We start from the raw sequence: 26,777 nt of genomic DNA, 5'->3' as shown, positions 1-26,777 counted from the left end.
TATTAGAGTTCGTATCCCATACAGAAAGAACAAGCATAACGAACCATACGTGCACTGCATTGTACTGCATTAGCCATTCAAATTTAATTCTTCATAATTTTACGGCAAAATGTCGAACAAATTTAAATTAAACGAAACGAAACGAGCCAAGTTACAAGTTACATGACTTTAGCAGACGTTCACACACATTAGCACGTGTTAGCATCGTTAGTGTTCAACATGCACGTGGGGCAGCCACAGTGAGCTTTCACCATGCTAGGGGTTGCAATGGAGAATAACTTTCAGGAGCTCTTCGTCGTTTATCGTTGAAGCATCTTTGACAAGTTTTGCGAAGACTTCGCACAAAATACTTTGAATTCAAGGCTTGATTAAAACGATGAAAATTCAGTCGCTCGAAACGTGTGAAAAGTCTCGTTTCGCGATATAAGCTTTTCACCCCTCAAACCGTAGCGACATCTAGGAGCGTTAGGAGCAACTAAAACAATCATCAAGCTTTTGACAAAATGTAAACAAATGCAGGCCAATATGACTTTGACATTTCAGGCGTCCTTCAAACCGGCTGTCACTTCGCTGCGAAGCTCTGTGTGTTTGCAAACATGGATCTCTCGTCCATTTATCTGGTGGAAAACTTAAATTCCTACAATTTTGAGGAAGTTGTCTTCCTGGCCGCCGATATCAACGCAATAGTGGAAGCACTGATGCGACCACCAGTATTAAAAGATACGGAGAAAATCCTATTCCTAGCAAAGTTGTTGCAAACTGTGCTTCACATCTGCCGCACCGTCGTCTGTAACTACACAACGCTAGAGGAACTGCTGAAGGTGAACTGGAGTTCGGCTGACAATGGTACACAAAAGTGGCAATTTTACGAGAAACTAACGCTAGATGATACTGTCCGTGCCGTGGCAAAAATGCTGCTTCTTTCGAAGGATGGTGAACAATGTTTGGGCATTATGCAGGAGTTTTACCGGCTGTATTACACGAAAGAGGCATTCAAGGAGCTGCTGATTAGCGTCCAGAAATCGGTTCCAGCACTCGGTTTCGATTGTGCATACCAAGCGCTTAAGAAAACTATAACGGGGAAGGATAGAGTGGACACATCTGCCATTCTGCAACCTAAGGAAATGAACATTGTTGAGCTGGCGAATCATATTAGTTCGAACGAGTTTAAGAAAGTGGCTGAATCTTTACAACAAAAACTAAGCGCTTCGGATAATGAACAAGAGCTTAAAACACAGCTGCAGGCACTGAAATCGTTATTCCGAGCGAATGCAACCTCAATGGAACGGTATCGGGAAGCGTTGAAAGATGATTCATACTATCAACTTAATTTGTCCGTTTTGAAGGCCTATCATGACCACCTGTTGGCGAAAAACATTCTTTACGACACGAACATCATAATGCTGCTGCATCTCTTACGCCAGAGCGGTGTTTGCGATGCGACGCTGAGAAAGGAATTTTTTAACGAGACCAGGCTGGGTGGACCGGAAAGAATGCGTGTTTTGCTGCTGGAACTAGAAAACTTTAGTTGATGTTTTTAGAAGAAGTATTCTCAAATGAATGACCGTCCAAAGAGATAAAATTAAGAGAATAAATTATAGCAGGAGATAATTCCAAAAGTTATGAAGAAAACCACATTCGAAAGGGGATAGTTTTTGAAAAAAAAATATTTTTTTATAAAATCACAACGAATATACCACCGTGATTAATGACAGTTGCTCCGAGGGTGCGCTCTACTGCACAGTGGGAAATGTCAAACGATCGGAAATGTAAACAACCCAAAATCTAAACAAAACTATTCCGGCGATGCTGAACAACGGCGGAAAATTGAATAAAGAACGTACTTCAAGATGAGCACGTGCCGTGCATGTCTGCAAAAAGAAGCAGATGAGTATTGCTCACTGTTTAAGAAAATCCACCACGTTACACTCCAGGAAATGTACCATTCGCTTACCGGGCTAAGCGTGTCGCCGAAGGATGGTTTGCCGTGCTGTGTCTGCCAAGAGTGTGCCGATTTCATCGTAACCTGCAACAATTTTCGCAAGAAATGCCTCAAGTCCGATGCTCAGTTACGATCCGCTTTAAGCCAGGATAAGGACGAAGAGTAAGTACCAAATAGCATGTAAGTTGTTCGATTAAGAACATGTGTAATGAAATGTTTCTGTTTTCCACTGAAATCAAACTACAGTGAGCTTCTACGAGTTGAAGAATACGAATGTCTCGAAGCGGATTCCGACCAACAAACCCAAATTAATATATATTTTGAGGAAACCATCATGCCGGAAGAAGCAGACTGCTCGGAAGAAATCGAACCGACTGTACAAGAGCTGACAACGATTCCCACTGAAAACGATACCACTGAGGAGCCAATCGAGGACGAGTCTGCATACAATCTGTACGAAGTAACGGGGGAAGAAGAAATAGTGGAAAAAGTAATAAGTGAAGAAATCGTGCAAAGCGAATTCGGAGAATCGTATGAGGTTGTTTACGAATCTACGGAATACCTTGAGCAGCCGCAACAGTCTGCGGACGAAGCAGAGGAACCACCACCCGTTGTACGGTGTTGTGGCTGCCCCACATTACAGATCGATACGATGGAAGATTTAAAGCAACACTCGCTCGATGTGCACAAGCAGGCGAGCACCGTCAGCAGCGTACGCCCTTACGAGTGCGACATTTGCTTCCGACGCTTCACGAAAAGTGACCTTTTGCTAAGGCACAAAGCAACAATATACGAGCGGAGCAAACGGTACGACTGCAAGCAGTGTGAGGCCAGCTTCAGAAGCCGCACGGCTTTGCACAGTCACAACAAGAGTAAGCACGTGTGCAAACGGACGTACGTGTGTGACGTTTGCCAGAAGGGTTTCTTCACCAGCAGCACGCTACTGTCCCACCGTCAGGTACACGGCGAGAAAAAGTTCCAGTGTGACAAGTGTCCGAAGATGTTCATCCGCCATTCGGATCTGGTAATCCATCAAACGACCCATTCGAGCGAACGGCCGTACGGTTGTAGCGTGTGCGAGATGCGCTTTAAAACGGCTGCCCATCTGCGGGGCCATCAGGCGGTACATACCGGCGAGCGGTCGAAAAAGTGTCGCACGTGCGGGAAAGGATTCACCACGTACAGCGATCGACGGGTGCATGAGCTGCAGCACGAAAATATACATCCATTCAAGTGTGACTTTTGTGACAAAACGTATGGACGAAACTATAAGCTGCAGGTACACATCCGGAAGGTGCACACCGGGGAACGGCCGTTCGCGTGTGGGGATTGTTCGCTGCGGTTCTTCCAGCGCTGGGAACTGACGGCACACCGGCGGGTGGATCATGGAGAGGAGGATGGGATGGAGTTGTCCATGTAGGGATGAAATCATGACATGATGTTGATCGGAACTCAACGCTTAGTTATTAATTCATTACTTTCCTTTAACTGTAAGATACAAAAATGGATCATTTTGTATTAAATAAACTGCGAACTTCTTCGCGAATTTAAATATTATACCTTGGTGTTGTAAGATTAGGACAATGAATCGTGCCACGTGGTTCATTTGAAATTTTTAAATTTGATTTTTTTTAATTATTTCGTTATTTTTTTAAATGAAATTCTTGAAGTAATCAGTTCGAATGTGACGAGAATTAAATCGTTTGCCGAGAGCGCGCACACTGGGGAGCACCAAACGCGAGAGCTGTATAATTTTAGCCCATGGCTCTATGGGCCAGACGCTTGCTGAAGCGGTTTGAGCCCGGTAGCGAGCAACGATCTCACGGAACGATGCGTGTGAGCATTCTCGCCACGGTCTCTGTCCGTGTCTCTTGGGCTAGGATAGCTCGAACGGCGGACACTCAGCGCTTCCGACGGCACAAAACCCCGCTCGTACGCACGCACAGTCAGTACGGACCGGGATTTGAACGCATTGGCATCGCGCCGGCTCATCATCGGTGATCGTGGTCGGTCGATCGGTGTGAGCTCTACAATAGAAGTTTCGTTTCGGGTGCGTGTTTTACGTGTTGCACACTTTTTAGCGGGTTGGAAAAAAAAACCGCGCATCACTCACTCAGCACATCCGTCAAACCTGGCACGTGCACACCGGTTTACAAAGTCGCCCAATTACATCTCCGAAAGGGTTTGCGGATGCGGCATGTAGTTGTAATAGTATCCACCCAGTTCATCTGCCAGTGATAAACGCCTAACCCGGGTTGGAATGTTGTAACCTACCCCGACACGCAGTTCATCATAATTTATGATGTCTGATGCGCAATCTGGTCCGAACGTACAACGGTCGAGGCAGCTGTGAAACTGTGAATTTAATTTGAGGTGGTGTGAACGCGTGTGCTTCCGAGCCCCGATCGCTGTCGAGTGATCGTGTGATTGACTGAGCGAGAGCAACATCACCAAGAGGGATTGATTTTTCCCAGTCCGATATTTAAAAAAACGGTTCATAATGGGTGGTAATAATCAGTGCGTCCACACCACATTTTTGCTTGCCACGGTGACCTCCACAACCGGGTCCAAATTCGAGTACGGTTTGTGGTTGTGGGTTAAGATTTTCCCCATCGAACCAGTGGTGGGAGGGAAACAGGGGCAAAAAAGGGCCAGAGGTTAGTGGATGTATTTATAGCGTATTGAAAATTTTTGTGAACTTTATTTTCCTGCAAACGGATCGTGAAGACGCTCCGGTCTGGGTGGCCAGATGGTTAATGGTCCCTTTTGCACTGAAGGAAGCATTAGCAGCATTAGGTTGAGATGGCTTTTTCACGATCGTCGATCGATTTGATTGCTCCCGCCGCTTGAAAACCAATTGTGGTAAATGGGTAACGAGAAATCAAATGGCCATAATACACAATATGGCAAGAGATCTTGGAAGCGCAAGCTCTTTGAAAGTGTCCGCGTTCTTTGCCTTGCCGGTTCGGTGTGTTTTATAATATTAGAATACGGTGGCAGGTTTTTTCCTTTGACACTTGAGCAATGGATTATGTTACAACGGTCCAATGAAAACTCCCTCCGCAACGACATCACTTTACGGCGGACGACGTTGTCCTTAAGGTTGTCGGCGGCACATCTTTGCTATTTTTCGCCACCTAAAACGCTCTGAAAATGTTGGCACTTTCATGGACATTAATAAGCTGGGTAATCTGCTCGAAGTCCTCCAAACATTGTTGCTATTGGATAAGAAAAGGTCCTCTCCATCATATGCCTTTGGTCGTTTAAGCTGAATTAATTGAACCGTCTTGATTTACTAGTTCCATTTGCTACCGGTGACATAATATCGACAGCGGATCGATCGATTCACGATCGCACAAATTACGATCGATGTTGTCATTCATCTCGATCCACGCTCGATTGCCAGCCGGGTGCTCTGATCTGGTACGATCCACCACGCGCAGCATCCATCAGGTCGCGCGGTTTTCGCGGCCGCTACCGAACGAAACCCTGCTGCCATCTGTCGACGAAACGCAGATCGCTTGGCACGGTCACAAGATTTGTCAGGTTCATTAATTACGCCGGAATGCTCGTATGTGCCTCGGGACCCAAGCCCCAAAAACCGTACGATGCGACCATTAATAGTCTCGCACGGGACGGTACGGACGAGAGGACCACTTCGATTTTCCGGTGGTTCATTTTCTACGTTTTTCTCTAAATTGGCCAACTCTCAAATATATCACCTCGGTTTGTTGTATGGCCCTGCCAAAAAAAGAACGAAAAGCAGAACGAGCGATCCCGTCTGGAGGTCGGCAAATTGGCAGCAGAGCAGCAGGAAACGCGGTGGAGTACGTGTAGGCCACATGGTTGGAGCGTACCAGCGCAAGTGTTGTTTAGAGTAGTGTCAGTGTCAGCGGGTAAATTGATTTGTAGAAGTCGGTGGCAATGCCCCGGGGTGGCAGTCGGCTTTGCCAACACTGGCATGGGTTTGTTTCGGGAAGGCAGATCGAAAGAAACAAACAAACATGCAGCAAACATTGTGCCAATTCGCTCGCTCGCTCTCTCAATGCCAATTCGCAACGGAGGAGGAGGATGTTTGCAAATTTCCGTGCAAATTAATCATTCCGGGGATTGTTTGCCGGAGTGATGTTTGGATCGAAGGAGCACAAATGTTGGGGCATGAAGTTCAATAAAGGAAACTGTAGCCAGCTGCTTCAAGCAGAAGGGTGGCAATTGTAGCACCATTGAGATTTGATTGAGAAGAAGTTTTTTCGATCAATTTGTTGAACAATTCCTCTTTTTTTGATATTGATGTTGTATTCTCAATAATAGCTGCAATGTGAAGTAATTTTAACAAGAAATGTTTTAATCAAAATTTATCCACATGCTTGGATTTCGTTTTAGGGCAGTTCAGTGGTAAATTGGTGAAGGCGCCATTCTTTCACTTATCTAGTCTTAAGGTCTAGGTCTCAAGGACTACTCTCAAATCCCATCTGCCCTCGATCAGTATCTTGCTTTGTACCTCTGATCAAGTAGCTATGCTTAAACCCGTGGCATGTTAACAAGCTATGGAAGGATCAAGGAACTCTTCTTCAACTTCTTGGCCTGCTCAGAGATGAGCAGATCTATTTGACATGGCCAGATCATTAATCTTCTTCAAGGAAGATTTATGATTTGCAGGAGTTTGTGGAAGCCATAGTAGGCTTCACCTACAGTAGTTTTTATCCAAAGTTACGGTCGTACCAAGGTTGCAAGACTCCTCTACCACCTCGTGATCGTCGCCGTCAACTGATACTCTGATTCCGAGGCGATCTATATTACGGTCAGAGCCTCCGGCAAGCAGGCAACTTGTCTTTGGGGAATTTTTTTTACATTTGATCCCCATTTCAATCCTGCGGGCATGTTATCGGACCTGAAGTCCAAAGATATAGCTCTACAACCAGAAATTATTTTATTTCCGAAGTCTTCCGGATTGCAGGAGTCTGTTTAGCCCAACTTTACTGGTCATTGAATAATACTGCATACGGAGAAGCGGTCCGGTTGGGATTTGAACCCCGGTCCTGCAGTGTCAAGAGAGCCTATACTTATCCCTACCCCAGTTTGTCCTGATTGTGAGGTCCTGAAAGCTTCAATCATTTAGCTCCGAACTCCATAAAGAGCCTCGCATTTATAACTCCTCTTGGCCTGTGACTCTATCTCAGTCAACAGTTTCGAAGAGGCCTGCAGCTTTAATTCTACTTAGGCTTGAAGTCTCCAAAAGGCTTTATCAGCCACTGATCAAAACTGATGGGTCCTTAAAATATTGCCTAATTTTTTATAATTTTTTTAAACCCTCTCCTTTATTGATTGCCTCACTAATCTACAAATGCAGCTGATGTAGAAGCCTCTCATGACCCTCGAATCAAGTATTTATAGTTTCATATTCGATTTGTATCAATATTCCACCGTTGCACCACGATGCGCACGTACAAGACGGCTCCATCGAGCGGAGTTTATTTACAACCGTACAAACACACAAACAATGGACAACCAGATGGAAGTTACGGCGCGGTGTTGCAATAGTGCAAGATCCCAGATACCCAATCAATGCACGAATGCAGAACAGAAAACAGACAGCAGGGAACGAACGGTCGCAATCCCGCCGGCGATAAACGACCCAGTACGACGAGCCGAGTGTGTAAAACTAATTTACATCTTTGCACACTTCCGGACAGAGTTTTCCGTTTTCTGCAATAATAACTGTTTGTGGCCAGCGACTTCATAGCTGGTCCATAACGCGCTCCATCTGCTCTGTCCGTTCAACCCATCCAACCGACCGAAGTGGCTAGTGGATACTAACCTTTCTCAAACCCTCGGGACTCTTCTGTCCTACCGTTCCGATTGTAAGTGTGTGTGTGTGCGTGTGAGTGGGAAAGCGGGGTAGGTAGGCGACGGTACCCGGCAAAACGTCCGGCCGCCGAGAATGTTTATTTTTGGATGCAATCCAATTATAAACGCACCATACAGCGAAGCTACGTGGGAGATTTGATTTCACGATCGTGGTGACGACCGAACGGGGTCGACTCGGTGTGTGTGTGTGTGTGTCCTTGCCGTGAAAATGTTCGACCAATAACAACAATCCGTACGCCGGGCCGAGATTGCTGTCCCGCCAAAGATTGACCATCATCGATGCGGATCAAATACGTCGTCGTTTGGGTAGCCGGATACGCCAAGTGAATGTTCTCTTACACCCGTTCTGTGTTCTTTCGCCCTCTCACACCCCAGGTCACTCAGCTGTGATTTTAGTGTGTGTGTGTGTGTGTGTGTGCGTCTCGAGAACGCTCGAGAGTGTCCGGGTTTGTTTTTCCGTCGCGTTTAACCGTTGAGTGTGGTGACCAAGTGCGTGTTGTTCTGTGATGCTTGTGAGTGAAATGAAACATCGACCATAATGCAGCTCGTGAATCGTGGCCATCGTAGCAGCAGCACGGTCAGTGCCGACGGGCACCAGCTGCCACCAACGACCGCGACGGACATTGCACTGATGCGATGGTCTTCGCGCGGATTCACGGCCATCCCGGTTGAGCCGGATGAGACGGGATCCACTAGCACCAGCAGCTCGTCAACCATCGGTTCCCTTGCCGTAACATCCCAACACAATGGGACGGCATCGGCCGGTGTTACGATGCCGAGTGATCCTCCCGCCGGTGGAGTACGAAACATCGAGTACCTGACCCTAGACACCGGGCACTGTGGCACTGCGGCAAGCGGCTGGGAACGAATCCCTCCACAAACCCGCCACAAAGGGCAATGGCGCGTGAAACGTGCCCATGCCAACGCTGCGTCACCTTCGGCCACTGGCTCGATACAACCGTCGAGTGCGTCTTCGTCCTCCTGCCTGCGCGACTGTCTGCTGTGTCGCTGCTGTCGAAGTGGTCAGTATGCGTTATCGTTCGGTGACGATCAAACGTCAACTTTCGGCCACCGGCTCGATCACGATCGAGTGAGTGTGGGGCGGGAAAACGTGTGCGTGTGTGTCTGATCAGTCTGTTTACAGCGAGTTTTTGGATGTTCTTTTTCTTTTCCGTTCCATTCGGACGCTGGTCGACGCTGTAGCGAACATGGACGAGCAGAAGGAAGTCAGCGATCAGGAGGAAGGCAATTATGAGTGTAAGTACTAGCGTAAGAGACATTCGGGAGATGTGTAGCAATCTTGCACAATTTATTAGAGTCATTTATTAATTTAATATAAGAAAGGAATGTCAGTGATCTTAAGAATGTTTGTGTCGAGTGTGATGAACTGGGGATCGTGTGGTAAAAGGTATTTTTAATTCAGCGAGGTCAGCGATTTAATGAACGAATGGCGTGAACTGAACACAACCACGATTGCCATCGATCATTTTGGCTGTGTAAGCTTACACACACTTTGTACACTCGAATTCATTTCACAATCGTTGGCATAATAGTTGTCACTTCGGGTTATGAAATTTTGAAAAATAAATTAGCATTTGTAGGAAGCAGTAGAATTTAAAAAATGTTTACATGGGTGAAATTCGGTTCTGTTGACACAACAAAAACGCGATACAAATTCCTACAACGCTCGCTCATTGGTATGATTAAGCAATGAGCTATTTTTCTCTGTGCAATGGGAAATCTTCCTCCGCTTTTTGTAGACGAGACCCTTGGCAGAAAAATGTATTCATAAAATTTTACCACGGGATTTTTGGGTGGGTGTTGAAAGAGACCTTTCAAGCCGAACATGATCACCGATTGCGCCGGATGATGTATTGGGTTTCCTCAGTATGGCTGTGATTATTTATTGCTTCTGAGATTAGTTGTTGTCACGCAGTTAAAGATGGAATTTGAGACAAAATAAGCTAGTGGTGTGCTTAAAGAATCATATGAGAAGAGTCATTCATATTGAATCTTTAGTGAAGAGTTAGTCAAATCATGAGTCGACTAGCGAGAGTTTCATAAATTCCCAAATATCTTTTTGTGGAGATTCATGAATATTTCAAATGCAAATTAAGAATCATTGAGTCAGTTCAAAGAATTATTGAGATTCATGAAACTGAATCAGATTCACCCAGCACTGCACTGGCAGGACCGTTTCCCGAATCATTTGATCTTGAGAGTCATGATATGGCCTGTTTGACCACGTAGGTCGTGTTAAGCCAATAAGAAAAAAGACAATTCTTTATTCCATATATGTTAAATTTTAACTAAAAAAAAGTCACCATTTAACAGCAATAAGAATTATTTTAATCATAACACGCATTATCGTTAAAGCAAATATTATTTATGAATCCCCCTTATCGTTCCGATTAAAATAAATCGCACTCGGTGGAATCAACTTTAAGCGCAAAATGCTATGAATTGTTTATGGAATGTGTGCCGTTTTGCAGACATCGGCTGACAAAAAAACCATGTCTGGGAGGAAGGCAATTTTGGTGCGGCACGCGTTTGTCTTATGAATACCGAATCAACCGAACGCGGCCAGCTCGGTGGTGTTGCCTGAATGCATGCCACGGTTTAGCTCCGACTCACCGCATCTCCGTGTGCCAATCCTGCTCCCTCTGCCAGGATGCCGGGTTTGCCGGTAAACAAATCAAAATGAATTTGTGATTTTTTATTTTGCTCTTCGGCATGAACCGTTGCCAGCTCGTAAAGCCCGACCGAATGCCGAACGTTGGCGGTTGATTTATGAGTGGTGAGTGTGTTTATCGCTTGCGAATTCATAACCGTGAAATATTAAATGGGTAGAGTCGCGGCAAATATCGCGATCGCCACTAGTCACTGCCCAATTTTGGCACAACAAGTGGGCACCGGTGGCAAACATTGGCTGGGGGTACAAATTGTAGCCGAATTTTCATGAGGATCAAGGTAAGCCCCCCGGGAAAGAGTAAGATAATATGATCTTCACACTTGTCATCGGGTTTACTAATGATTATGCCCAACTTATCCATCAGCAGCAGAGTCATATATCAAATATCCAGGCAAAAGCAGGACGAATGTTCGTTTAAAGGGTTAAACCCCCTACGTGAAGGAAAACTCTTTGAAAAAAGGATTTTTCTTGACCTTTCGAGCCAAAATCGATCGTGCTCAAAGTAAGCCTGCTGATGACACGGGATCAGGGCAAACGTCTGGGTTGGGCCCGTTTTCAAAAATTTCGGTCACGCTCGCATCGAATACTTTCGAGGACTGGTTTTAAATTTTTAACACGCCACAAGCTCAGGCCGTGTTCTTTTTTCTCTTGCTGTTCCTGCGGGGGCTAAATGTACGTGGTGTGACGGAGTTTTTTTTCTTCTATCTCACTCGCTTCTCCTTCTTCTTCTTAATCTGATCGGCCAAACAGCTGCGGGTATGAGCGTTCAATTTATCACACATACATACCTTCACCATTCTTTTACCGGTGGTACGATTAAAGGCAGATGAATCAAGGCAAGCCAGCCAGGCAAATAAGCACATTTTGCACATTGCCCGCATACGGCAGATGATTGGTGTGAGGGTGTGCGAGATTTTTTTCTTGATTGCTTCTTTCTTTACCGTTTCTCAAGAAGTACCAACACTTTGAGTGATGATTTTTTACCGATTTCTTAGCCATTTTCGTACTGCACACACACACACCGCATACATGGGGAGATTTTTTGTGAGGTGTGAACATTGGTTTTCCTATTTCGCTCTCTCTCTCTCTCTTTCTCGCTGGTGCTGGTTTCCCAAACGACTTTGAGAAAATAAATCCATTTCCGTGATCGATCTTTGCGAGTGCTTGCTATTACCAGTTTTAGCCCCTGCTGCTAGTAATTAGATTTCTTTGAGCGTATAAGCTGCAGCTTTATTTTAATCTGCTTCCTGGAATTAAACCCATTTTTCAGCATCCTTTTCCAAACAAAATTTTCCAACTAAGTCTACTAAATTAGTATACACCTTCGTCCGAATATTTGCGACAATATAAATCATCGTTTATCTATGACTTTTTCCCGGCAACTATACCGATATCGGTCTATCGAATAAAGACAATCGAAAGTATAATACCAGGAAACACAGTAGGAAAGGTACAATTTATAGCCACTTTATCTATCTTTACAGGGCAAAAAAAAACCACAACGATCTAACGACCGCCACCAATTCCAAAGGACCCCCCGGTGGGTATTTTGGTCCGAATGTTTCACCATAACGCAGACTTTGCTGCCGCAGCATTTGCTTCGCACCCCGTAATGGCTATGGGATGATTCAATTTTGATTTGATTTTCCGCTCGCTTTATCGTGTTTCCGTCAGCTCCCATTCAGCTCAGCTCAACTTCAAATAGGCAGACCGCACTTTATGATACGTACTTACACGCTCAACCTTTGATCTATGAACACGCTTGATGTGCTGTGTGTGTACGTGTTACAAACATCGTAAATGGGCAATACGTTGACCCACACCACGGTTCACATCGTGACGATTGTTCACGGGATCTTACGGTTTTTGCTTTCTTCTTCTACGCGACAGAAGCAATTTTCTTGGTAACTGCGGATATGTTGGTTGTTTGGGCAAATATTTGTTTTTCTATCATCATCATATTGAGTAGCGTCATAAGCGGAGGTTGATGCTCAGCTATCGGCATGTTTGTTTTTCGTTTTCCGCTTTTTTTTGCGCGGCTTCTACAATTTCAATTGTTCTTCAAACACATTGTTATCTTGTGAGTAGAAGTAGATTTGTTTTTTTGCTTAGTACACGATTCAAGCGTGTTTGGGTTTTATATTTGTAGCGGGTTTAGATTGCATTTTTATTATGAAACGAAAATGAAACAAAACAAAACAAATATTTCAATTCCAATGGAGACGCCTGGTACTTCTTATCGGACGTGCGAGGTATATCGAGTAAAGCTTCCATATTTATCTTAAAAAGGGCTTTTTAACATTTTTTTTATTGATTTGATTTTGTTAAGGACGGTCTGGCCACTTTTGAAATGTTTATTAAGATCAAACAATATTTTGGGGAAAATAACCGATTATATTTACATAAATTTCATTGTTTATTTCACATTCTTCGCATAGTCCGATTCAAATGTTCGCTGTCCCAAGAATGGCTTCGGAGAGTCTACAATTTGTTGAACAATTTACTACTGCTCAAAAAGCTATTGAATGATACCTCATACGCCTCATAATATAGTTGATGCATTAAATTTTCCCAAGCTCCCTAAGCTTTTAGAGAGTTATTACATCCGTGTGAGGCATGGCATTGTCCAGATGGAATACAACACCCTTACTGTTGGTCAATTCGCTAGCTTTAAACGGCCCAATTTATTGTAGAATAGAGATTTCAATTTATTGTAGTGTTCATCATACCAACTAATGACTTTCTTGCTCATCGTATCGCATCATTTAGCTACTGTATTAACACCAACCAATATTCAATTGCCACTAACGGTTTATTTACGCGTTTTTTGTTCCACTTCCACTTCTCTAAAGGATTATTAGCATCGTTTGCGTGTTTATTGTATGCCAACTACATATTGCCCTCTCTTGGAATGGGTTAAAAATGAACTATACAACACACGAAAATAAACGCTCGCGCTCAATTGGCGATTCGATCGCGATAGAGCAATTTAAACATAATAAAAGTACGGCGATACGGCGATACTCGATGCCCATCACGGTTAATAGTTATGAATGTGTCGAAAACACACACAAAGCGAGCCAAAAACGTTCGAAGCTATTCCCACGGTGTCTGTAAACAAAAACACAACCGGGAACCAGCGAGCGAACCAAGTGAACTGAAGATTTACCTTTTTTTTTCCATTCCGCTCGTTCAATTGCTGCGAACTGTGTAGCCGGGAGTTGGGACTTTATTTTTAGAACACTTCGATAATTCGCTTTTTTCTGTCTTATAATTTCCGTAACAAAAGTGGACCAATTACAAAAGTTGTTTCGAACCCTCAGATTGCTTGCGCATAATATTCCACTCTCAGTTCCGCCACTCTCGGCTTCGATTTCGTTCCGGTATCTCTATTATCGCTTTGCCGCCGAAGCTACCACTGGCAATACACTTCCACGACGGGGTTTGTATTTATGTTTATTATTGTTTGCCATTTCGGTTTCGCGCTACCTTCACCAGCAGCCCGGCACGTGTTCAGGCGTGTCGATGAGAGGGAATTTTCATATTTACTATTTACTCACAGCTTAACGGTGTTCCGGCCGTACGGAGGGCATGGGGCCCAGCAGGAAGATGGAGGCCGGTTCGCTGTGTTTATGAATGGCTAATACTATCCGGTATTTTCATATGCTGCTGCTACCGTTTGCTGCTTTTGTTACTTTTTTTTACATTCTTTACACTTCACTCGTTGAGTTCACTTGACCGCTGGTGGCACCGCACCCGTATCGGTGTTATGTTGACTTTACTTTGGCACGCAAAATCCAAGCGAGGAAGCAACATTCACAGAAGCGTGCTTTTGTTTGTAAGCGGATCACTTTCAGTTGGGCGATTTTTTTGTTGCTGCCTTTTCAAACAAACAGAATTCAATCGGAGTGTTGAGTCCATCGATTTCAAGCGAGATGTTTTTGTGTTTTTGCTTCCCGTTGAGCATACGATTGTAGTTACAGTCGGAGCTGAGCGTACAGTGGTAGTGGAACTACATAAAAGAATTTTCCCCTTTTGAACTCAAAGCGTGAATATGAATTTTTCAGTAATATTTTGATTAACGTATGAAAGGAAATTCAAACTATAATAGTGCTTTTTGCTTCAACACCGATTGATCTCTGCCCCACAAAGTCTACCATCTACTGTTGAAATGTTCCACACACACACGCATTCCACTGTTCCAGTTCGCAGAACAGTGCACACAAATATTCCAGAACCATGGTTTTTTCCACGTACGAGTTGTAAGTGTTATTGCCGTATTGGCGGCTGTGATGTTTTGAAATATGAGCCGCTGCAATCGTTCGGTATGGTTTTATTTCCACACCGCTTCTTCCATACGCGGCCGGCGTACACATCGGCGCACAGTACCGTTAGTGTATGTATTTTTATTTAGTAACAGAGCCGTTTCTGCTTTCCACTGTTGCTGTTGAGTTGAGTTCGCTGGAGCTGATGGTCTTGGTCTTCCGTTTGCAGTTTGTTTTGATTCAGTTTTATTTTTTGCCCACCGCCGCTCGGGGCCTCGCGATGCGTTCTCAGTCGCTGCTAATCCTTTTGGCGTATGTTTTATTCACTTCAATAAATCAAGCACGCAGGGAAATAGTTTAGAATTTTTAGCACACATGCACAAACCCATCTGTTTGAAATAAAATGGGAAAAAGGATGAATATAAGCCGGGCCGTTTCATGACTAATGCTTTCTTACAGTAAAAGCATGTGGTGGTTTAGTTTTGTTACAAATGGTTTCTAGTTTTTCTCTTGTGTGATGTATCAGATGGGCCTTATTCATCGAATTTAAATGAAATATTGAGAGGGCTAAAATACATGCAAAGTGATGCAGTGAATATGTGTTTACTTCGTACAAAATTAACAGAAAACATCGATGGAGACGCCTGGTACTTCATACCTTATTTTCAATTTTAAGATCATTTCATATCCAAAAAAAAATGGGAAATAAAGTTAGTGTAACATACCATTAATACTGTTTGTAGCGTATGATCGTTTGAGCTTCGGTTTAAACATCACCGGCAAAACAAGCACTCTCCGGTGGTTTCTGCTGCTCAGCAAGTACCTTTGTGCGCACCACGTGAGAATACACGCCGCTCACTCCGATTCAGATTTAAACCGATTTCAATTGCCATCACCCACGTTCCACATAAACGTAATAAATAAATAAAGAAACAGTAGCCTCAGCGTTGCCGCTCAATGTTGACAACCACTCACAAGGAATGTGTTTGCGCCGGCGCGAGCACTCACATCGGTAAAGCTCGTGAGCTCGTGAGACACGCACCTATGGGAAAAGAAACTCACTGAAAAGCTAACAGCTCGTCTCACAGCTCACACAAAATCCTTTCTTGAGATTCGTGAGCAATGTATCTCATCTCACGAGTACAACACGCCCCACAAACACAGTGGGAAATCGAGCACAAACATTGGGAAGAAATTAAGTTATTATATTTATTTTATTTTATATTAAACAACAGTTTAGAATTGTACGACCAAAAAAAAGGGGGTTTCAGAAAGTTAAAGTGTTATTTTGCAATTTATAAATATTTTAAATACGATGAAGAAATCACTTCCGATTTTGCCACTGGAGAGATTTTTTACTCATAACAACCAGACTTTCGATAATTAATTTTGCTTCCTGAATCATTCTTAAAGAAGCGTGATGATGTTACCTGGCCGATCATTCCTTCTAACTAAAGTCGTCAATTCATCGGCTTGGATCGTTTGAGCCTAGTCTTTCCGAACAGCTCGACAACTTGCTTCACTGAGAGCCGTAAACATTTAACAGTTCTATTGTGAAGGGCAAATTATTATTTTTTTAACTTTATCCCCATCTGTTCCCATTGTGGCACAGTGAGCGTTCCGTTCCGATGATGACGGGCGACACAGCGTCACCAACGTGAGTTCGACGAAGCACCCCCGCACGAAGTCGAAAGCTTCGCCCGCAGGAAGCTTCCCCGCTCGGGATCATATGTTTATTGTCAAACGACGGTGCATGTTTTAATCAACCGTTCAGTGTTTCGAGGACGGTAGATCGCACCGCAGTGTAGTCCTTGTCGCGTCGTGTCGTGTCGGTGTCGTGACAGCGTTCTACGTGAGTGTGTGTGTGTGGGTTGGGTGGGTGTGTACTCGGGCAAACAAGCGTGTCCACAAATCGATGCTGCAAAAAGGGGAAACAAAAACACAAAAGTCTGCCATGCACTGACTTCTGACCTCGTGTGGTGCCAAATTAGTTTAACACTTTCGTGTCGCTTTGCAGGCGTGTGCATCGCGTAGGCTTCAGTGTCGCGTGTGCGCCAGGCAGTGGTGTGAGTGTATCTGCTTCGCTTGGAAGCGAACTGGCTCCGTATTGGTCTGCAATGGGAAGCTTCGTCATAGCAACGGACAGCTGAGGTTGATGCGCTTTCGAGAGGCGACGACTAGCGTATCCATGCACAGTGCAGTTGGTTGCGATGTTCAATCGGAATAATATAGTCTGCGAACGTGCGAGCGTAATATACATTCTGGCCCCAGTGCCATCCATCTATCTTTGAATCCGGTTGCTAGCATACAGACCCGAATATCGATATCTCGCTACTGATGTGTTTGTTTCTCCATCCTATTGCCGCTCTAGTGTATTGCTGTGTTGTTGTTCTTTTTAAGTCACTTCTTCGGCGCTGCTTTCATGTTGTTGTGAAACCAGCTGGCTCCGTCTGTTCAACCAAAAGAGAAGAATGCTCCCTGCAATCGAAGCCCACGATGATGTTCATTTTCTGCCCGCCGCTCACTGCTTATCTCCATTTCCATTTGAATGCTATGCTTTCTGCTGACAGTTTCGCTTTCTCTGCCTTTTGCGCGTTTATCCGTGCATTCCGAATCGCACGAGCGGCAAGCGGCAAGACAAGCGGCCAATGTGCATATTTTTCTTATCGTCTTTCACACCATCACACCGTCGTTGGTGGCCGAGCGCATCAGAGTGTGTGTGTGTGTACCTGCGCCAGATCCTTCGACATGGCTCACTTGCCATAATTTGCTTCGTCCACAGCCACAAGCTGCTGACAGCGCTCGGGTTCGGTTTTAGTGCTCTTTAGAGCGATGCGGTCTCAATGACGAAAGAAAAGCTCAAGGAAAACTTCCCTTGCAGGGGACGTATCATTGAATGCCGCAACCAAAGTCTTCGGTGTGTGGCCACTTCTTTTAGAGTTTTTTTTTTCAAAGCCCTCCTCCACAATTTTTTGCACTTTGTAGAAAGTACTTGCCGGCGTTCTTTTGCGAGTGGTGTAAGTGACAAATTTTTCACACATACATACACCATCCGAATTCGTGCTGATCACGCCGATATCGTTTTCTCTGCTTAAAGAGACACACATTATGTAACGCTCGAATGAACTTGCCGGTGTGGGCGGGTGTGGGTTCTGTTCGGCCCAAACTCCCCCCAATGTCAACAGCGCGTGTGTGTGTGTGTACGTACTGCTAGCGAAGCATCGAATGCCGGCAGTTTTTGGGGAGGGCGGTTGAATTTTGTCGCAGGTCGCAGAAAAATTAAAGCCACAATCAAGCAGAAGAAGCAAGGAGACGCACAGGAACGCACTTCCCGAACCGTCCGGGACATGCCTTATCCCGGCGGCATGTGGCACGTGCGCCATCCTAAATCATCATCATCAATTCTGATGAGTCCGTGTCATAGTGGCGTCTTTCATAAATCCTTGCATGCGATCGAAACGGAATCTAGGCTGTGCGTGTGTGTCTGTTCCGAAGCGGCTGCGGATGTTTGTTTGTGTTTATTAGCTGGAAGTGACGTTCCGGTGTGTTACTGGACGGAAAATGTGATGATGGATGATGCGACCCGGTCGGTTTGAACCGCTGTTTCCATAAGCCAGAGAAGGGACACGTGGCCAATTTATAGACTTAAAAAAAAATATATATATAAAAAGTAGATAAGAAAGTAATGATGAGTTAGTCTTGGAATGCTTATCTGCATCTCCATCGCAGGCACAATCAAGCGAAATTTTATTTCTTACTCCAACAACATCCCCAAGACTGCTCAAATAACAACTTGTACCGGAAGGAACAAGTTCGTACCATATTTACAACGCCGGAAGAAAAGAAATCGGCACGGTTATGAGTTTTCCGATGCCGACATCACCATCCATCATTTTCATCATCCCAGTTTGCGAAGCAAGAAGCGAAGATGATGTTTAGCTCTCGACACGTACCGAGCAATTGACAAGGATGACGAGCTTCCGGGATTGTAGCCGTCGTTCGAGCGCTGCTAACAACAGTGCTCTGCGTGATTGAACAAGGAACCCCTTCTTTAGGAAGCTCGCTTCAATTCGGAACCAATACGCCATTAGACAAAAAGCGAAAAAAAACCAAACCAGACCAGGCTGGTAGTAGCTTTTTTCGCCGTTGGCTTATAATAAAAGAAGCTAAGGAGGATCCGATAAGCGGGGTGTAAAAATTCGTGTCAGCTTGAGATATGTTTCGGGTGCCCTTTTCCCTTTTTTTCTCCCACCTACATCGTTCTGATACATTTAGCTTGCTTTGTCGAAAATTTCACTTCGTCAACTTGTAGTTTCAGCTCGTTTCACGTCCGTACAATCTGTCGATAGTTTTCCGCTCGATTTAGCACGAGGACATGGAACATGGAAACGAAAGGGATACAGTTGCCGTTCGCCTACGCCACCGGTTGAAATGATAACGAACTGGTTGTGCGGCTAGCAGTTCTTCTTATTAGCCAGAGTGCCGGCGATGGAGACGCCTGGTGGCTTTCAGAATGAGGCAACAACAACAACATCAAAATGTATCCCACTCACGATCAGCAGCCGCTAGTGCTGCTGAAGTGATTGCCATAAGCTAAAGTGTTCTCAATCGAATGATAACTATGCAACGTTTGTTTGATTGCGTTTTTGTGATTCAGATTATTGTCTTACGTGGTTGCGGGGAGCGCACGTGGGCAATATTGCGCGCATATTTGAATTCGTTCCCATTCGCTTGAAACGAATAGCAACGTGGCGCCGCGAGAATGTCAAAAGTCATGCGGATTTCTACTTTACTTGCTCGTTTGGAAGTTGATGGAATATGATCAAAAATTGTGAGCGGAATGGTAAAGCACATCGTATGTTAAATATTATTAGACGACTTTTAATTTAACTGAATATTCTGTAAATTTATCACAACACAGTATAAAAATGCATATAAATATTCACAACAAAAAAAAACAAAATTTAAATGACGAGATGAATTGAGCTGCGAAGCTGCGAAACGGCGTCGTACACACAAACCCTGACAAATCATTCCTTTTGGAGCCGAAACGTACTCTCCAGCACCATCCCCCTCCCGAAAGTGATTGTATCGTTACCTCAATTGCATTAGATAACGAACGGGCGAAGGTTTTGTCGGCGAGCGCCATAAATATTGTTGCCAGTTGCCCAACGGCTCAACGGGGCACGGGTTGAGAATGCTCGCGGACACGAACACCGGGAGCTTATCACCCGGGAGAAATAGATCTGTGAGTCGCGATGCTCAAGTCTCCGGCTGTAGTACCCGGCTCCAGTTGTGCTACGAGCGTACTTTATCAAAGCCAAAAATGGGGGGGCTGGAGGTTGGAAATAAAGGTTCCGTTTTATCCTGAGAATATTTTTCCGTGTACCACCATTTACAGACATGGGAAAGGAAATAAACTTACACCAGCGCGGTGGTAGTTTGAGGCGAGTGCTATTAATGGAATCTGATAGCGCTCATTTGCATAGGAATAAACACAAATTTATGTTTCACATAGTTCGTGACTGGAAGTGTAATGAATGAAGGAATCTATTTCCTAGCAGTGGGAATAATTTTTGTCCCGAATCGTATCGTGTGACCTCGATCTAGGATCTTTTCCCTTAGAAACCTACCGCTCGTAGCCTTGGAAGTTTCTTACGGAAGCATATATTCACATTTATTTCTATTTTATTCCTCACGCAGAAACTTATTGCGAGGAACTGGGGCACACATTCCTAATGAAAAATGTGTCAATTGTGAGTGTGTGTTAAAATTTCACTTCAAATCTCTCGTGGCGTGACGGTCAAGGCATCAATATGTCATATGAGCACCACCATGACCAAACAAGTATTAAAACCAATTGGGTATGGGTGTGTGTGTGTGTGTTCTCGCCTATATATTTGTCTTTTCGCCGAACATGATAAATTGTTGTCATGGAAGTTAATTCGTCTTCTTCGTCCACTCGTATGTCACGCGCAATAACAACACTGTCTCCAGGGTAGCTGGAACCGTGACACCGCACCAACAAGGTAAAGCATATGAAGGATTCTCTTTTTCTTTTTGCCTCGCTAGATCATTCAACAGAGTGCCATCAAACATCCAAAAGAAGGAATTTTTCGTTGTGTGTGTCTCGTGGATACCTTCTCTTTGTCCCACCGTATCACCTGGAGCTCACTTATTGGCTTCGGGCAATTGGCAAGCTGTCGATCGACCAACGAGGCTGTAATTCTACGAACGATTATTCATCGTTCCTGTCGATACGGTTTCGAAGGCTGACACGATGCCGACGAATTCAACGGAAAAATATGTACAGAGGATACCTCGGCCAATTTGCCAAGACGAATGGCTCGTTAGAAATGGTTTCAAACGCTCCACATAGAGAGCCGAGACGATTGTTTGTTTGCGGTGGGAAGAAAAGTTTGATACCGAGAATGTATCAAATGTGCTACGAAGAATTGAGAAGGGAACGGAAAATAGCAGGCCTAAAAGCAGCAATGCTAATTCTGTTTAGTCCCAAGAAGTAGGTTCCAAATTGCAGATTTAAAATATGATTTAATGAGCTGTTAAATTGACTTTGATTGCGATAAGTATTCCTACAAAATACTTCTATTGCCACCAGACAAAGGAAGGCACGCGTTAAACAACCCCATAAGCGCATACGCTGCTCACTTCTCAACTGCCACCTAAAAGTGTTCCCAAGTTATCTTTTCCCGTATGGTAATTAAAGCGAGGGAAAAGTTTTTCCTCTTTAATTTGCCCCGAAACCCATCCGCCCCAGGCTCGCAGCAGAAACGAACACACATCCAATCAGGCTCGGTGCCATTTTATTGCCTCAATTCATCTCAATCCAGAGGGGCGATGCTGCCGTGCATGCATACATGACCCCTCCCTGCACGCATGTTAGACAATGCCCGGTTTTCGAAGTCATTATCTCACTGTTGGGCCAAGAATTGTACCAAGCGTCTTGCGCCGCGCCATCCAGAATCTCGGTCGATACGGTGATTTGGAAGGCACGTCATCGTAGACGACGGGAATGGCACGTTTAAGTTGGGTGTGGGTAATAAATTATTCCTTGCCTTTTCGTCTCTTGTGTGGCACGGATGGCTTGCCGGGGCACGCGATCACACTTGCCATTGTCTAGCGCGTCCGTGTGCTGCTGGCCGACAGCTCCTTAAGCAGCCACCGATATCGGTTTCTCGCATCGCAGTCACGTGTACAAGGAGCACTGCGCGGTCCTGGACAGCTTGGATGGTACATGACCGGGGACGTAGATTCTTACACTCCCGAACGACGAATGGGACGGGCAGGGCGATGAAGATGTACATGAGCATGTGTGCGAACTCTTGTTCGTTATAGCAATGGAGCATGTAAACGCACATTCGTCTCGTGCTTATCACACCACACGCCCGTTGGTTCCTGAGCACAGAGTTCCAGAGTGGCCTTGCATCAGTTGAAAAGTGGCTCCATCAATGATCGAATCATGTTGGGGATAGGATGGTGGTGTATTGCAGCACGGAACTGGAAGCAGGAATCGGTAATATCTGCTTTCTATGTTCTGTCCAGGCAAAAGGCTAACTCTTACACAAAGCTCCAGAAGTAAAGGAGCCATATTTCACTATGACCGCTTCCTGAATCACCGATGGACGAAAGTTATGCTAGTCTTGCAATGTTTTCCGAGCCAAAACATTTACTGTCCCACTGAACCCCTTAATGGTGAATACATAAAGCAAAAAAAAGCAGGGACGTACCCTTATCAATCTCCGAAAACAGCTCTTTGCCGCAACATTTTTTCTCCCGACATTCCGTTTCTTGAGCTTTACTTTTCATTAACCCTTTTGCGCGCGTGTGTGACAAGAAAAAAATGTCATCCACTTCGCACCTTCGACCACCGGCTGGCCGGCTTTGAGTGGGTAATAATTTTACAAAACGCGTTCAATCGGGTAACATTAGGATGAGAAAAAGCCTGTCAGCTTTGAAGGGTTTAAAAGAGGCACTCTGAGGGTTTTTTTCTTCTTCAGCCCACTATTCTCGCTAGAAAGTAGGCTGAAGGATCAACAGCGATCACTGGGGACGCACGTTGACATAACGCTTAGCTCCTTATAATGTCAGCCACTGACACGGAACATAACGCCCGGCGAGTGTCCCTCCACTGGGACCGGCGGTAATGCAGACGTGTGGCACGGTGCCATCATACCCGGCGGCATGAATAATTCAAATTGCCCATCACCACCCCACACCGGCCACTCGGCCCAATCCCGGCCCCTCGAGCAGCCCCACACAATGTAACAGCTTTTCACAGGCGCTAGATTTTATGCGCTGCGTTGACGAAATTATGACGAGGCCTAGAGTATGCGATGGTTGGGACAGTCGAGGGAAAAAAACAGTGAGCCCCCTGGAATATAGGGCCAGACGAAAAAGAAAGGAGCAAATGAGACGAGTAAAAAAGAACTTTGATCGAGAGACAGTAAAATGGTCGACCTTTCTGATCCAGTCGGCAAAGCGAAGGTTGTTTGCAAAACCTTTCTCCTTCTCGGCCTACACACAGGATGAAGGATGCTTTCTATCTTTTTTGTCCCTCGGCTGGTCTGTTCGTGATCCCTCACACACGCTGTTCACCTCTCTGAAAGGTTTGGACCAGATTTGAAGAAAAAGTGTTGAAATATGTTCCCAGCTGTGGGGGTGCTTATCTCGCTGGAAGACTCCCACTCGACTAAAAAAAACAGCCTTGGCACATTTTATGTTTTGCCTCTGAACCCTGGAAAAATCTGGATCGATGTTGGGATGGTGTTGGACCGTGGTTAATTGAATAATTAGCTCAACGGATGATAATAACTCACTATGGTCGGTCGGAACACCGAAACGGTCCACCGCTCCATCATCGCCCCATCGCTTCCACCGACCACGGTAACACATCATAACCGCGGCATCATAAATCATTCGCCAGGAGCATGTTGCCAATAGTGAAGCGCTGGATGACAAGGTTTCCTGAACGATACCGCATCAATCAATCTCGGCCAAAATTACAGATGTCGCCGTTGGTCGAATGCTGGTGTGTGCATTTCAATCTGATCTTCGGGATCTTTAATTAAATTGAACCCACCCCGCAAGCTCGGCCATGTCGTGGTAACGCGTTTTAATGAAATTAAATGCTTAATTATGGATTACGCGTCAATTTACGGTGTTTAAAGAGATTTGAGGTTGGCTCGAGCAGTGATGGGAAAATTTAATCCCAGAGGGATTCATCTTCGAAGCTCAACCATAATAGAGCTCCGAATAACAGAATCCGATTTCTTTGCGTTATGACAATATTTTCCATAAGGTGAGCGGGGTCACTCTTTAAATCTACTCCAATCCTTTTTAAATCCCGAATAAAACCCAATCAAATCCTTATGAAACCCTAATCGAATCCAGATAGAATACTAATCGAATCCTAATCGTGTCCCCATCAAATCCCAATCGAATCTCTATCAGCTTCCAATAGAATACCATTCGAATTCGAATCGGATTCCATTCGAACTAGGATCATACTTGGATCAGATTCGGATAAGATGCAGATCGAATTGAGATCAGGATCGGATTTGAATCAGATTTGGATCCGTTTTGAATCGGTTTCGGATCGGATTAAGCTCGGATTTGGATTGGATTTGGATCGGATTCGGATCGGATTCGAATCAGATTTGGATAAGACTTGGATTGTAATCGGGTCCCTGTCGAATCCGAATTGAATTATAATCCGATTCAAATATTTGTAGAGATTGGATCTTCGAATCTTCCGAATCCCAAGTCTCCCAACACTAGTCTAGGCTGCCTTAATCAAGTATTTGTGGTCACTTTGTAGACAGACACGCCAAGTGACGGAAGCCTCAAAGGTTGAAGGCTTTAGACAAGGAATTAAAATATTTTTTCTTTGTTGCGATCGCAACAACTCAAATGGAAATGCAACTTTAAAAAAACAGTACTTCCAAATTTAAAGCACCCGTTAGTTATGTGGCGAATTCGAGTGGCCGGACGAACGCGAACTTTGCCGCAATGAAGAAGTTTGAATGGCACATTCCACGGTTTCCAGCAGCACTGGGAACCCCCCCTTTGGCTCGTTTGCCTGCTCGGTAGAATGACAAGAATTTCTCAACCAAAAATGACTCTATAACCAAACCCCCTGGCCGGGCTAGAATGGAAAACCGAGCCCGATTGCCCGATTCTTGCATTCCTTCTACCCGATACCTTTGCCGCGCGGGCACAGTTTAGCTGCTCGGTCGGTTGGTTCCCTTTCATAGAAATTCACCAGTTCGGATTTGTATGTGTGTGTGTGTGTGTGTGTGGCACTTATCCTTCCGGCCCCCGGGTTGGGTTGTGGTGGGAATAACTTTTCCCAAAGATCACCCGTACCGGGTACACTGACTCCGGGGGGACGAGAGTAGTTAAAGGACCAAGACGCAAGACCGGTCGACCGAAAGCCAATTCAAGCCAGGCTGAATGTTTTTCCCCAAAGGGTACACACACACACCATCTGCTCGAGCACGGTTAGGCACCTCGGCATCTTCTTTTAATCGCCGACGGGCCACACGTTTGTTATCTTTCGACGAGCTGTGTGTATGTGTGGATGCGCTTAACGCGCCTTGAGGTATGACTTTTTGGAGGCGAGTGGATCGTTTGGCGAACTTGTTTCTATAGTTGCAGTCAGGTGAAGAGTCAGTGAAGAATAAGTGCATCCGCATAAGAGCATTCTTTAGGTATTGTGCAATAAAAGGGGTTTTTTAGTCACTTATAGAACCTTGGTAAATAAATCTAAGAAAAAATAACAAATAAAAATAGCAAAAAAGCGAAAACCATCTGTTCCGAATTCTAAAGGTGTAAAAAATCGGGATGCCGTTAGAATAACTGATGCCCATCCGTTAGTTGCACAAGCTTCACGTTCTCGACAAAGAACAGCAGAGAAGATCCAGAGAGAAAAGAGCTTTGAAAAGAATGATTTGTTTCCCGTGGCATATGTTACACTTTTGCCCCAGGTTGTCTCGGTGGTAAGCTCTACCTCAAGCGCCCTTTCAGCTCACCTACCATTTTGTTAAATGTTATTACAGTTTTGCTAGACAAAGCTAGCTTCTCCTCAGGCGAGGTGGAAGTAGAAAAAAAGGGAACGAAAACTCTGTTTCAATTGTTAGTCTTTAGTTGTTTGATAACCTTTTCACACCACATTCCATCGATCTCTTTTAAATCGATCCGATGTTTTTTGCTTTATCTGATACCAACCGAGATGCAAACGGGGGCAAAACGGTCTGGCGTACCTTTGGCACATGGTTTAGATGGGTGTGATGGTGGGAAGCTTGGTGGTGGTAGCAAAAGATTCAAGGACAAGGACGCTTAATCTTCGCAGGGAAGAGAGGCGGAGCTGTTCTGAGCGTTGTGGCGTAATGGACGTAAGGGTTTAGTGCAAATCTTGATAGTCGGATGAGCAACAGAATCAGATAGGATTAGGTTGAGTTGTGTAAAAATTATGAGTAAGTTGCTTTACAGTTAGAAGTTTATCCTCGGAAACCTCGCTAAATGCTAATCCAATATCCTGGACATGCTGGAGCTTCAACGCTTCAACGGTTCTATCTTAATTTGAGCCTAACATGCGTCTTCTGTTCATGAAGACGCCCTAAACTGATTTTTCAGGCTGGTGTCATTCTCATGACATCATCAGCCCACCTGAGTCTGGCAAGTCTAATTCGCTGATGAGATTCAGCGTAGCTCGTAAACTTAATTCCTTCATTGTCTGGGCTGAAAATTCTTCTGACCATCCTGCTCTCTTGAACGGGGCTAAGAGGAATTCGTCTGTTTTGGAATCGATATGTCAACATTGAGCCAAGATAGGAGCAGTATGAGACGAAGTCAGATAGGGCCACTGAAGAGCTACTATTACTCTGGTGTTCGTTGAAGATTAAACCTTTATCTATGTCATCAACGTATGCCAGGATCTGGATTCACTCAGAGGAGATGGTCCTCGCAGTTTCCACCAGTAAGTCACGGA

The 26,777-nt window shown here is 44.8% G+C and overlaps 2 protein-coding genes across 4 annotated transcripts in view; both read left to right on the top strand.

The window, feature by feature from the left end:
- Positions 1-1,716: 1,716 nt before the first annotated feature.
- On the top strand, positions 1,717-3,499 carry LOC118506407 (zinc finger protein 23-like). Its single transcript, XM_036043481.1, has 2 exons — positions 1,717-2,104; positions 2,189-3,499. The coding sequence occupies exons 1-2, from the start codon at positions 1,851-1,853 to the stop codon at positions 3,360-3,362; spliced, it is 1,428 nt and encodes a 475-aa protein (XP_035899374.1). The 5' UTR covers positions 1,717-1,850; the 3' UTR covers positions 3,363-3,499.
- Positions 3,500-3,868: 369 nt separating this feature from the next.
- Positions 3,869-26,777, top strand: part of LOC118506408 (Kv channel-interacting protein 4-like) — a 53,404-nt gene continuing 30,495 nt past the window's right edge. For 2 of the 3 annotated variants that reach the window (XM_036043484.1, XM_036043483.1), the window contains exon 1: positions 16,512-16,619. Coding sequence is in view for 1 of the 3 variants with exons in the window: in XM_036043482.1 (XP_035899375.1) it covers positions 8,349-8,832; positions 9,014-9,067 (538 nt within the window). In the remaining 2 variants the exon portion in view is untranslated. Of the gene's footprint in view, positions 3,993-8,185; positions 8,833-9,013; positions 9,068-16,511; positions 16,620-26,777 lie in introns of those variants that run through there. The other variant, XM_036043482.1, reaches the window with a different exon arrangement.

Source organism: Anopheles stephensi, chromosome 2, assembly GCF_013141755.1.
Source record: "Anopheles stephensi strain Indian chromosome 2, UCI_ANSTEP_V1.0, whole genome shotgun sequence".
NCBI classification, from domain to species: Eukaryota; Metazoa; Arthropoda; class Insecta; order Diptera; family Culicidae; genus Anopheles; species Anopheles stephensi.
The sequence above is the reverse complement of the archived record's forward strand: the minus strand, read 5'-3'. Positions and strand labels throughout refer to the sequence as shown.

Bases quoted from the DNA above. Each gene is read 5' to 3' on its own strand.
- LOC118506407 (XM_036043481.1), top strand. From the start codon at position 1,851: ATGAGCACGTGCCGTGCATGTCTGCAAAAAGAAGCAGATGAGTATTGC. The intron at 2,105-2,188 runs GTAAGTACCAAA...ATCAAACTACAG, and splicing joins AGCCAGGATAAGGACGAAGA to TGAGCTTCTACGAGTTGAAG.